We start from the raw sequence: 13,649 nt of genomic DNA on the forward strand, positions 1-13,649 counted from the left end.
TTTAGAAGGAGCTTTGACATGTGGTTCTATCTATCCATTTTGTACCGCTTATCCTTATTGGGTCATGGGGAACCGGAACCTGGAGCCTATCCCAGTGGGCATGGAGCACAAGGCGGGGTACACCCTGGACGGGGTGCCAGTTCATCTCAGGGCACAATCACATACACATTCACACACTACGGACACTTAGGACATGCCCATCAGCCTACAGTGCCAATCAGCCACCCTGGAGATGCCAATTAGCCTACAGTGCAGGTCATTGCACTGGGGGAGGAAACCGGAGTACCTGGAAGAAACCCCCCAAAAGCTGATACTGTGAGGTGGACCAGCAATCTGAAAGACAAAACTGCAATCTCAAAATATTTTCAGTGTAAAAATAAATAAATAAATAAAAAATCCCCCCAAAAATGAATCTAGAAGCCTGAAAGGTTCTATAGACTCTTGATGAACCCTTCAACAGAGCATTTCCCCATCACAAAGGGTTCAAAGTATGCAGCAAAGAACTCTAATCTAACTCATCTACAGAACCTTTGAGGAACTCTAGATCAGTGGTTTTCAGAGTGGGGGCCAATCCGTCACAGGGCACACTCACTCACACACGACAATCAGCCTACCATGCATGTCTTTGGACTGGGGGAGGAAACCCCCGCAGCACGGGGAGAACATGCAAACTCCGCACACACAGGACCACGGTGGGAATAGAACCCCCGACCCTGGAGGTGTGAGGCGAACGTGCTATTTTTAATGTGTTTAAAAGACATCTTGCAAAAGGGGGGCCTCGGTCAAATGTTAATGCCATTTGGGGGACCTTGCCCTGGAAAAGTTTGGGAACCCCTGCTCTACATTATTTTCTAAAAGTGCACGTGCACATTTTACCCAGCAGTCGGAGTATCGGAACATTGCGGCAGGTGAACATTGAAAGGAGTTTTGCTGCCACCTAGAGGATGACAAATCTAGTGCAGGCTGCCAAAAGAACGACCTTCGAAAACATTTCATAATAAAAATTATTATATTTTTCTTTGACTTTATTATTTATTTATTTATTTAAAAAAAAAATAAACAAAAACTTTTCTCCATAAAACTACATCTTATTGGCACGTTTTGGGAGGTGAGAGCAGACCAGAAAAACCCAGAGGAAACCCACTTGGACACTATTTTGTCCAGAGGAAACCCACTTCTACTGCACTATTGTTTTTTTTGTTTTTGTTTTTTTAGATTTTGATAAGCTATGATGAGTATTGTATTATAAATCTATATATTAAAAAAAGCCAACAACAGAGTAAAAGCTTACAAAGCTTACTTGATGTGAAAATTGTGCATTTGTCTCCCTGCCTTATATATGTGTCAAAAAAAGGATGGATCTCAAACTGCATCTTTTAAAAATGATTATGATTTACAATATGATGTCTACACAAATTTAAAATATATATATATACTTGTATATAACTGGGGAAAAAAAAAATATATATATATATATAATATATATATATATTCCCCCCAGTTATATACAAGTTTATATATATATTTTTTAAATTTCCCATTTATTCGGGACTATAGGTTGTGCAATATTAAAGTGTTACACGTTTTAAGCAGATGGGAGTGTGCGTGACGTCACTCGAACTTGGCACAATCTTGCGCTCTCGTGCCAGAAAACTCCGTCATTCAGCTTCGGTCGCAGGTCGCGCGCAGTTGCACGAGGCTCCGCATAGAGCTGCACGCGCGGATGTGGAGTAAACACCGCGGACTCTGCTGAACCGGGGATCATTCGCGTTGAGTTTGTACCGCACCAGCAGCACTTCCACACAGAGGATATATCTCACCGGAGCCGCACACTGACACCGGATGATGAGCTGAACTGAGCTACGGGTCCTGCTTCCAAAAAAACAAACAAACCCAAAACAAACCCAGAGTGCACTTAAAGGTAAAGTTCATGTGTTTGAGTCTGGTGTGTAGTGGAGTATCATTTCACTGTTACTCTACTGTAAACATTCGACTGCTAATAGAGTCATACCGATGAGTCTCCGTTTCAAAACAATAACAATCACCAGTAGGCTGCAGTCTCCAGAAACTTGACTCTTCAAGGGGACATCTTTTGAACAATTTACTTTACATAATTAACTAAACAATTTACTATGCATAATTAGACCTTTTAATTAGTACCTTTTTATTATTATTATTATTATTATTATTATTATTATTATTATTATTATTCTAATGCACATTTTTTTTTTATTCTAAAAGTGAATGAGTCACTAACTGCATGGACTTCCCCCATAAAAACCATCCACATTAAAGGTACAAAAGGTTAACCCTTTTTTTTTTCTTTTTTTTTTTTCTTTTCCAACAAGGAAAAGTAGCCTAGAGTTTGCAGTCTTTATGGTCTGAGAGTGTGTTTTCTGCTTACAAGTTTCGGTGTGCCAGTTCGTCTTGTCACCTGGTTAAACAGTAACTGCTGTGAACTTCTGAAGTGCATCCGTGTGGAGTGTCGAAAGAGCTGACAGATATTAGGTTATGGTAGACTAGTTCGTTTTGGAGAAACCAAACCAGACAAGCATTTAAACCGTCTCCCAGACTTCTAGAAGTAACTGCGTCAGACTGCGCTTCGTCCTTGTCGTTTCTTGAGATACACCAGTGGTCCTTAAGGTCCAGTTATATACCTTAAATTGTCGTTAAAGCTGAAAGATACACACTGAGTATACGCAGGATGTTTTCTCGATGGATTGTTAGCTTTATTTCTGAGTGTAATAGACATTTTCATAGGAGGAGGACTTGTGTGTTTTGTTTTTGTCAGTTGTTACGTTGATCATTTTTCTTCTATCATTTCTCCGACAAGACTCGTTCGACCCTTTGCTCCAGGGAACTCCATCGGGTTAATGAGTGATCAGAGAAAGTAACAGGAAACTGCGGCTTGCAAATTAATCTTGTCTTGGTTTTGCTTCAGGCTGCAATGTTTGTACAGTGACCTTGCTATGGATTTTAGCAACGAGGTCGATCTTACCAACAACAACAACAACAGCAGCAGCAGCAGCAACAACATCATCGCTCCTCTGTGGAAGAAGCGTGCCACGGACCAGGTCTCGAACGGCAACCTGAAGCCCAAACCAAGACCTTTGAGTTATCAGATTGACGGTGTCCTTATGACCGATTTCCCCGTGGAGGACAAGTGCTCTTTCACCCTCTCGCAGCCTGCAGAGACAATCTCTACTCCACAAGGAACCATGGTGATCAAACATGTTTTGAACAAACCTGCCCATAAGACTCGTGTTGTTAGGAGCATTAGTATCGGGCATCTATCCAGTGGACGCTTTTCTCTGGCTAGATTCAGATCAGAGAATAACAATGACTCTGTGGACAGTAACCAGGTGCCTAAAACCACCCTATCTACAAATACTGCAAATGGCTTGAGCAAAAAGGAGACCAAAAGAGCTCACGATCCTCTGAAACGCCTGTCCATGCCATTTACCCTCACCTCCCAGAGGGACCAGATTGTTTTTGGGGACTCGTCCCCAATATCAGATAGGCGAACCCCACAGCAATCTAGCTCTCCCTCTCAGAATTCCCCTCAGCAGCTCTCTTCTCCAGTTGCTCTTCAAACTTCATCTCAAAGCTTGAGGTCCAGCACTCCCTCCATCTCTTCTTGCTCTTCTTCCTCCTCCTCCATTCCCAGCACACCATCCGAGCCCTTTACCCCTCAGTCTCTGTCTCCAGCTGAAGGCAGCACAGTAACTCCAGTTTCACGCCAATCCTCAAACTCCTCCCAAGGGTCAGAAGTCAAGTCACCCCTACCCAGCATGGTCCTCAGTACGCACAGCCCCGCCGCGTTAAAGACGGGCACCAAGCAGCTCATTCCTCACAACCTGGCATCGGAAAATCGACCAGGCAAAAGCGACCAATCTGGGGGGCTGATGGACCCTTCCAAACGTTCCCTCCGTGCCCGCAGCATGGTGGAGAGTGGCTCCTACTTCTCCAGCAGTAAGGACGTTGAAGTGCCGGATGGTGAGGATGCACCAGGGCTGTTCAGGAGAGGCCTGAGGTCCACGTCGTACCGCCGGGCTGTGGTCAGTGGTGTAGAGCTGGACATTCCTTCTAACCTCCTAAAAGGAGTCACAGACATGATCGATGGATCCAGGAGTCTACGACCCACCAAAAGCAAGGTGAGTGCAGCTTCATTCTTATCAGGAACATCATAAGACCCTGACCTATGATTATTATCAGCTCTAACTTTCTCAAGGGATTCTACCCGGAAAGCTTCCAGTTCTAGCTTTCTGGACTGGAACCTTTTCTAGATAGGGAAACTTCTGTTGAAGTATTCTCCATAGACCCTTTAAGGATTTTCCCAGGTGTATAGTAGGTTACAGAAACTACAAAGATGGCAGCCAGCAAACTTTGGAGCCTTTTCTTGAATTGAAAAACGTCTGTAAGTTTCGACGTAGAACCTTTGTTTCTCCCAGAGGGACAAATCAGATATACCCTCCAGGGTGCTAGATGGAACCATGTCTAGTCGGAGAAATTCAGTACACTTTTATAAATAAGCTTCAATCTGGAGGCTTTAAAGGATTATTCAGTAGTCCCGGCAATTGAAAGGAGAATCCTTTTAGCAAGCTACAAACCCCTGAATATCTACTGAACCCTTGAGGAACCATTGAAAGAGTGTACGCCAATGACAGTACAGACCTCAAATTCTTATTTTAAATCCGAATCCCTTTGATAAACCGGTATGGACGTACATGCGTACCGTTTGATGGATGTAAGTATGTAATGTAACATGCTGACCAAAACAACAACAACAAAGCCTTCCACATCGGAAACATAAACCTTTCCAACAAGTCACATGAGCCGAACATTTTGTCATTTGGTTCAAATCCACATGACAGTTAGACAGTCGCCGAGTATCTGAAATACGAGCCTGTGCATTGTGCATTGTATTTGACCAGAGTGCTATATAATAAGCTGAGACATGCCCACTCTTTTATGGATTAAACAGCGTATACAGTGTGAATCACGTGCGAAAACAACCCGATTTTTCTGTACTGGCGCCCAGGTGGTGGAACGATCTTCCCCTGAGCGCCCTTCACGTCCTCACACACACGAGTGACTTCAGCCTAATCTCTTCAAGGAACACTGACGCACACTTAACATAAATAAATTATTCGTCTATCAGCACTAAGGGTCGAGATGACAAAAGTACGCGATATGTATCACGATACAGACGTTGTAAAATGTTATCAAACGATATCTCTGATGAAAAGTACACTGATTTGATCATTTATTACGCCGATTATGTTCCATCATCACATCGCCCTGCGCTAATCATCACGGACTTCTCTCCCTCAGATCTTTAGACTCTGTCTGATTTTCTTATCCACGCAGATAACCGAGCACGTCTATAACTCGCGCTAGATAATCACGTCTGCTAAATATAGCGAACACGTCACGGTAACGACAAACATGAGCCGTTAAATGCGGAATGATGTCATGAAACAGCCACCATTTTCTGTCCCGTCGCAGTGTTCAAGATTACCGAGCGGGCTCGTCAGAGCCACGTCAGAACTGAAGGACGTCGGTGGGTTTAGGAGACATAAGCACGCCGACGTCCTCAAAGTAGCTCGGCCGAGCACTTCCTCGCGAGGCACAGAGGCTGTATAAAGGGGTCACAGAGGTCAGATTGTTGAAAGGTTCAAACGGGCCGTGTCCGCTAATGTCCATCGTTCAGAATTTGACAGGCCAGTGTGAACAGAAGCGCGAAAAGCAGGAACACTCGTATGTTTTAAGTCTTTTAGCTTGAGACAGAGAACATATGACGGACGTTAGTTTTTAATGTTCAAATCGACCGATTTCAGATTGTGTCGCCGATCTTATTGAAGGTTGAATGCTGTTTCTGAAAAGCTAGTGCTACGTGCTAAAGTGTTTTTTTTTTTTCTTTTCCTGTCACACACACCGCTCTCTAGATAAATGTAGAACCGTTAGCATAAGCTTGCTTGTGATCTTTATTAGCATCGCCTCTTTTTTTTGGTCTCCGCTAACCTTTTTATAACGTCGGTGCCTGTCTAGCGAACTTCTCTCTGAAGGATTACTGAGCACGCAAATGCTAGCTCGTAATCGGTCAAACTCTTATGCGCCGTTTGGCGTTATTGTGCTAACTATCGTCCGTCACCGAGCGAGAATTTGTTTGCCGTTAGCCCTGGAAGACGGTTATTTAATATATTTAATAGACCAGACCTACTGCTAATTGCTAGCTGATGTTTTCTGCAGAATGGAGAGAAGAAGAAGAAAAAGAAGAAGATGCTACAGACCCAGAGGACCTTTGACAGTGAAGGTAAGACCTGCTGTACAATCTCAAACGCAATCTTGGCTAGCTTTACCGACAGCATTATGAACACACACTGTTACAGAGGTGTTTAAAATGTACGGTAGCGCCGTAGCATTTACCATTTTTAGCACAGATAAACTCACCTAGCAGAAAAGATCATTCTTTTTGAATTAAAGGACGCATTTATTTATGGGTGTGGTCGCTTTCGTTTTTGCGTCGACGTTGACTAGGTGTACTTTGACCTGCGAATTTGTGAACGTCGGTCAAACTAGAAGGCAGGGATGTGGATCGATTAGCTTGTGGGGAAAAAAATGGAGACGCTACTAATTATTAATTAGCGCTGTCTGATTTCCGACGGTTGCTAGGTACACGTCGAACACATTGTTTCCACGTCACGGAAGTTCCTTTGTTTTCTAAAGCTGCCGAGATATTGATGATAATTGTTTAAAATTGAAACCGAAAAGATCCGGTTTCACGTGTTTAGATTTCAAGGAAGTGATAAGAAAGACAAACACTGCACGTGTAAGTGTTTTCGTTGTCGTTTCAAATGTCAAGGTTATGATTTTCGGCTTGTAAGACGGGTGCGCTCGGTCATTTAAGGTCATGCTGCAGGTTAATTATTGTCACCTACGTTGTAGCTACATTCACTGGCCATATATATACCCTCGATCAACACTGAGCAGATATTATTTATATGATGGTCTGGGGAATACAGTTACCGCCACTTTGTTAGACATTGAAGACATCCTGTAGGACTTTAGGCGTACAGTTAGGACTGGGTTGAGAAACCAAGGATCGTCAGGATTGTTTGTTCCGGCAATCGGCACTTTCCCCACAAACAACCACTTCACACCGCTGGCAGCATTTCCATGACAAACATAGTCAGTGTCGTTAGCCACTCCATTTCCTTTACCCTAAGCAATGAGGCGTAATTTTCCAAACCACCTTCCCACATCCTATAGCTCATTATTTTCGATGTGCACTGTGTTCGTTATTCTCTACCCTGCATCAGGGTCCGTTTCTGACCAAAGAGAGGATAGAACTGGGTGAAAGAAATCCAATCTGGCAACCCGTGGTACACTGATTAATAGATAATAACAATGGATCGCATGTATATCTGTGTGTGTGTGTGTGTGTGTGTGTGTGTGTGTGTGTGTGTGTGTGTGTGTGTATTTTCTACAGAAGACGAGGTTCTGTATCAGAACTACCAGGAGAAGGCACTGCACAATGACTCGGATGAGGATGCTGAGCGTAGAGAGCCCAAAGCGGACGAGCGCATCGTGGTGCAGTACAAACCCATCCGGACGTCCTGGACTCAGCTCAGTGTGGTGAGACACAACAAACACACATTTTAACACATCGTTGTGAACACGAAGCGCACATGCAAGCTTTAACACGACGTCTCAGAAAGCCAGAATCCAGGTTTAGAGGAGCAGTGAGCGATATGGTAGTGTAAAAATATCGTGCCATGATGTCACCTCACAGCTCCAGGGCTTGATCCTGAGCTTGGGATTTTGACTGCGTGGAGTTTGTCCCTGTGTCCATGTGGGTTCCCTGTTGGGTTATCCGATTTCCTCTGGGGTAGTCTCGGGTAATCCCATGCAACCCTGAGCAGGATAAAGCAGTGCGTTCCTTTGAAAAACCATTAGACACCATTTTTATTAACATGTACAACAAAAATATATTTTCACATTGAGAACAACGGATGCTTCTAATGCTCTCGATTAAGCATGCTTTTCATTTCAGTTTACTCAGTTTAAGCATTTCATTTTATTATAATATCCATATATCATCACACCCGTGCACACTCACACCCACACACACAATAACAAAACCACAGAAGCCAGCTTAACGCACAGCACCTCATACCTCTATTCTGTCATCGATCAACATAAACACAGCCGTCAGCTCTCCACCCAAAGGTAGCATGTAGGACATTTCTTTCATTTATTGTTGTTTGTCCAGCCCTAAACAAACAGTGTGTTTTTATAATTCAGCACATACTTACTGTATACACATGCAAGTAGAAACATAGTGGTGGAGTCGAGGAATGCTGGGGCTATGAGGAATGTGGTTCAGTCCGGTCACACTGGAGTCCCAGGCTTACCGCCCTGAGAGAGAGAGAGAGAGAGAGAGAGAGAGAGAGAGAGAGAGAGAGAGAGACAGGCAGGCAGGCAGGCAGGCAGGCATCTCTTAGAGAGATTGGGACAGATAGAGATATGGAGACAGCGAGGGAGACAAATATATTAATATGCTTTAATGGATCTCTTACACAGAGAGAGACAGGGGGAGATATTAATACATTAGAATGGCTCTCTGACTGAGAGAGTGAGACCGAGACAGTGAGACAGGGGGAGATATAAGTGCATTATAATGGCTCTCTGACTGAGAGAGTGAGACCGAGACAGTGAGACAGGGGGAAATGTAAGTACATTATAATGGCTCTCTGACAGAGAGAGTGAGACAGAGACAGTGAGACGGGGGGAAATGTAAGTACATTATAATGGCTCTCTGACAGAGAGAGTGAGACAGAGACAGTGAGACAGGGGGAAATGTAAGTACATTATAATGGCTCTCTGACAGAGAGAGTGAGACAGGGGGAGATGTAAGTAAATTATTATGGCTCTTTGATGCAGAGACAGTGAGACAGGGGGAGATGATAATACATTAGAATGGCTCTCTGACAGAGAGAGTGAGACAGAGACAGTGAGACAGGGGGAAATGTAAGTACATTATAATGGCTCTCTGACAGAGAGAGTGAGACAGAGACAGTGAGACGGGGGGAAATGTAAGTACATTATAATGGCTCTCTGACAGAGAGAGTGAGACAGGGGGAGATGTAAGTAAATTATTATGGCTCTTTGATGCAGAGACAGTGAGACAGGGGGAGATGATAATACATTAGAATGGCTCTCTGACAGAGAGAGTGAGACAGAGACAGTGAGACAGGGGGAGATATAAGTACATTATAATGGCTTTCTGACTGAGACAGTGAGACAGAGACAGTAAGACAGGGGGAGATATAAGTGCATTATAATGGCTCTCTGACAGAGAGAGTGAGACAGAGACAGTGAGACAGGGGGAGATATTAATACATTAGAATCTCTCTCTGACAGAGAGAGTGAGACCGAGACAGTGAGACAGAGACAGTGAGACAGGGGGAGATATTAATACATTAGAATGGCTTTCTGACTGAGACAGTGAGACTGAGACAGTGAGACTGAGACAGGGGGAGATATAAGTACATTATAATGGCTCTCTGACACAGAGTGAGACAGAGACAGTGAGACAGGGGGAAATTTAAGTACATTATAATGGCTCTCTGACAGAGAGAGTGAGACAGAGACAGTGAGACAGGGGGAAATGTAAGTACATTATAATGGCTCTCTGACTGAGAGAGTGAGACAGAGACAGTGAGACAGGGGGAAATGTAAGTACATTATAATGGCTCTCTGACAGAGAGAGTGAGACAGAGACAGTGAGACGGGGGGAAAAATGTAAGTACATTATAATGGCTCTCTGACAGAGAGAGTGAGACAGAGACAGTGAGACAGGGGGAAATGTAAGTACATTATAATGGCTCTCTGACAGAGAGAGTGAGACAGGGGGAGATGTAAGTAAATTATTATGGCTCTTTGATGCAGAGACAGTGAGACAGGGGGAGATATTAATACATTAGAATGGCTCTCTGACCGAGAGAGTGAGACAGAGACAGTGAGACAGGGGGAGATATAAGTGCATTATAATGGCTCTCTGACAGAGAGAGTGAGACAGGGGGAGATATTAATACATTAGAATCTCTCTCTGACAGAGAGAGTGAGACCGAGACAGTGAGACAGAGACAGTGAGACAGGGGGAGATATTAATACATTAGAATGGCTTTCTGACTGAGACAGTGAGACTGAGACAGTGAGACTGAGACAGGGGGAGATATAAGTACATTATAATGGCTCTCTGACACAGAGTGAGACAGAGACAGTGAGACAGGGGGAAATTTAAGTACATTATAATGGCTCTCTGACAGAGAGAGTGAGACAGAGACAGTGAGACAGGGGGAAATGTAAGTACATTATAATGGCTCTCTGACAGAGAGAGTGAGACAGAGACAGTGAGACAGGGGGAAATGTAAGTACATTATAATGGCTCTCTGACTGAGAGAGTGAGACAGAGACAGTGAGACAGGGGGAAATGTAAGTACATTATAATGGCTCTCTGACAGAGAGAGTGAGACAGAGACAGTGAGACGGGGGGAAAAATGTAAGTACATTATAATGGCTCTCTGACAGAGAGAGTGAGACAGAGACAGTGAGACAGGGGGAAATGTAAGTACATTATAATGGCTCTCTGACAGAGAGAGTGAGACAGGGGGAGATGTAAGTAAATTATTATGGCTCTTTGATGCAGAGACAGTGAGACAGGGGGAGATATTAATACATTAGAATGGCTCTCTGACCGAGAGAGTGAGACAGAGACAGTGAGACAGGGGGAGATATAAGTGCATTATAATGGCTCTCTGACAGAGAGAGTGAGACAGGGGGAGATATAAGTGCATTATAATGGCTCTCTGACAGAGAGAGTGAGACAGGGGGAGATGTAAGTAAATTATTATGGCTCTTTGATGCAGAGACAGTGAGACAGGGGGAGATATTAATACATTAGAATGGCTCTCTGACCGAGAGAGTGAGACAGAGACAGTGAGACAGGGGGAGATATAAGTGCATTATAATGGCTCTCTGACTGAGAGAGTGAGACAGAGACAGTGAGACAGGGGGAGATATTAATACATTATAATGGCTCTCTGACTGAGAGAGTGAGACTGAGACAGTGAGACTGAGACAGGGGGAGATAATACATTTGAATGGCTCTCTGACACAGAGTGAGAGAGAGACAGATGGACAGAGAACATTTATTGAGCACAAATGATCGATATGGTTATTTATTATTATTGAAACTAGGCTTTAAGGAAATGAAAATTAGTCGTAATTCTTTATTGCTAATGCAAATGCAATGAATACTATTTTAGAGAAGCAGAGAGAGCCATAATGAGGGGCATGATAGGGGGAAGAAAAAGAAAGAAAGGCAGAGAGCTACTACATCCTCGGGGAAATGGCTCCAGTCAGGGCACGGCTCCAGCTCCTTGCTCGAATTCCAACAGATTCTTCCCCATGGAAAAAATGCAGAAAATGTGGAAGGCCGGAGCTGTAGTGAAGACTCCTGTTTGTGGAATTATGTAATCGGCTTTAAGTCTGGAACGGTCGGAGACTTTAATGATGTTTTCCACTTCGCCACCTTATCCCGGAATGTTCTGGAAGCATCCCAGTAACACACAGAGACGGACTGAGAGAAGTTATCAGAGAACTGTGTGTGTGTGTGTGTGTGCGTGTGGAATAGAGAGAAAACATGTGGAGGGATATGAAAGGAAACAGATGAGTGAAATGATGTGGACTCTGACATGGTGTAGAGATGGAACACAAGCATGAATAGAGGAATAAATGTTGGCTTTGTGTGTATGGTTGGGAGAGAGGTGTGTGTGTGTGTGTGTGTGTGTTTTGGCAGGGCACTGCTCAGGAAGCTGAGATCTGAACACAGCACAGGTGTGTTTATCTGACCACACACACACACACACACACCACAATTTGGGAGAATAGTTGAACAGTTTGATTTGCATGGGCATGAAATCCATCCTGCCGAGAAATGAAGTCATTCGTGAACACGTGTGTCGATAAAGATCACGGAGATCTGCTCTGAGGTGGATAATGTCAGGTTCCAGCTAAAGGACCGAGTGTTTTGGGCCTCGGCTTTCACCCCGTGTCACGTCTCCAGATTTTCTTACACCATTCCTCGATCTTCACCCCAGAACCCAGAAATCAATCAAAATCTGCCATTTGAAAGGAAGTACCAGTTCTCCAAATGCACCGAGCGGAATCGAGGCCCGAGAAGCTTCTGGAGGCGATGCTTGCTCCCTTTATCATAATCATATCAGCTTACGCATGCAGCAAGTAAAATCTGCACTGTGCTGCCCAGTCGCATGTCTGGTTGCCCGGCAACCTAATAGACTAACGTGTAATGCTAAGAAAAGGCATTTAACGCGATGAGGATGTTCCCTTTATTTAACCCGCATGACATCACAGATTGTGAATCCCACGCTCCTTCCCAGATAGCTTTGGGGTTGTAACCTCGTCTTTGCTCCTGATTCTTAGTTTCAGTCGCTCCTGAGTTTCTCGGAAAGTGTCTGGTTTCCTGCGGTGAGGAGAGAAAATATCATTTCGCACTTCCTGAAGCCATCACCTGATTTCAGAGTGTACTTTGCCTCCTGGCACTTGCTGTGCTCAGGTAGAGTTCAGATGAGAGTTCAGATACTGAGGACGTGTTGCTTGGAAACGTTTGGTGAAGAGCTCGTGCTGCCAACCCTCTTACTTCCTCTCTGTCTCTCCTGTCCAGTTTTTCTCCATCGGTTCTGTTTGTCCTGCATGTTTACCGAAAGTTCTTTTGAAACGAGCCTAATTTTGTTTTAAAGGTCTAATACATTAGATTTACATGTATCCGAGGTATTGTGCTCATAATTTAAACTGCAGCATCACCTTTTCTCCCCCAGTGTCACAAACGACTCAAATGATCCGTTCTAACGATTCATTCTAAACTCCTCCTTTCAGAGAGCATACTCTGATCCGATTGGTCAGACGTCCCAGTCTGTTCTGATCGGTCTACCGCTATTAGCGAGCAGCCGATGAAGACCAGAGGCGGGGCTTTTTATTACAATCCTACGTAGGTTAGTACAGGAAGTAAAGTCTGGAATCACTAACGACTCGATTCATCTGTTCAGAATCGATTCCTTCTTTTGGGAGTCGATAACTCCGTCCGTCGTGCGCTTTGATTTTTGAAACTTTGCAGACGATTTACATTCGCAAAACAGCTACGTATAGAACACGCCACATGAACGGGAATATTTGAAAAACCGTAATAGGTGCACCTTAAGGTAGTGTCATGAGGATATAATCCGCGTGATATGAGTGAGTTTATGAGGCCAATAGGTAAACGAGAGAGAGGCTTACTGTAGGCGAGTGCATAATTTAGTGCACGGTCAGAGGAACGCCTCGGTTTGGTTTGTTCAGTGTAAAACCTGTGAAATTCTGATTAAAAACTGGCATCTCGAGTGCCATAGCCGTGTAAAGTCTCACCCTATTAGAAGGTCATGAGACCGAAAAGACTAGATGTCCACGGACGCATTTTTTTTTTTCTTCTTAAATGGAAAAGACAAGCTTGTTTCACGCTTTTAATTAGCGCAAGGCTCTCCCATCGAGGCGTAGCAAGCGATCATGACTCAATCCATCACGATACA

General features: G+C 44.0%; 1 protein-coding gene across 2 annotated transcripts in view; it reads left to right on the top strand.

The window, feature by feature from the left end:
* Positions 1–1,657: 1,657 nt before the first annotated feature.
* Positions 1,658–13,649, top strand: part of LOC124628111 (rho guanine nucleotide exchange factor 26) — a 48,160-nt gene continuing 36,168 nt past the window's right edge. Inside the window, exons 1-4 of one of the 2 annotated variants that reach the window (XM_053678171.1) lie at positions 1,658–1,921; positions 2,834–4,154; positions 6,253–6,316; positions 7,493–7,638. In XM_053678171.1, the coding sequence (XP_053534146.1) occupies positions 2,970–4,154; positions 6,253–6,316; positions 7,493–7,638 (1,395 nt within the window). In that variant the 5' untranslated portion in view covers positions 1,658–1,921; positions 2,834–2,969. The remainder of the gene's footprint in view (positions 1,922–2,833; positions 4,155–6,252; positions 6,317–7,492; positions 7,639–13,649) is intronic. The other variant, XM_047155256.2, reaches the window with a different exon arrangement.

The sequence above is a fragment of the Ictalurus punctatus genome, chromosome 4, assembly GCF_001660625.3.
Source record: "Ictalurus punctatus breed USDA103 chromosome 4, Coco_2.0, whole genome shotgun sequence".
Classification (NCBI taxonomy): Eukaryota; Metazoa; Chordata; class Actinopteri; order Siluriformes; family Ictaluridae; genus Ictalurus; species Ictalurus punctatus.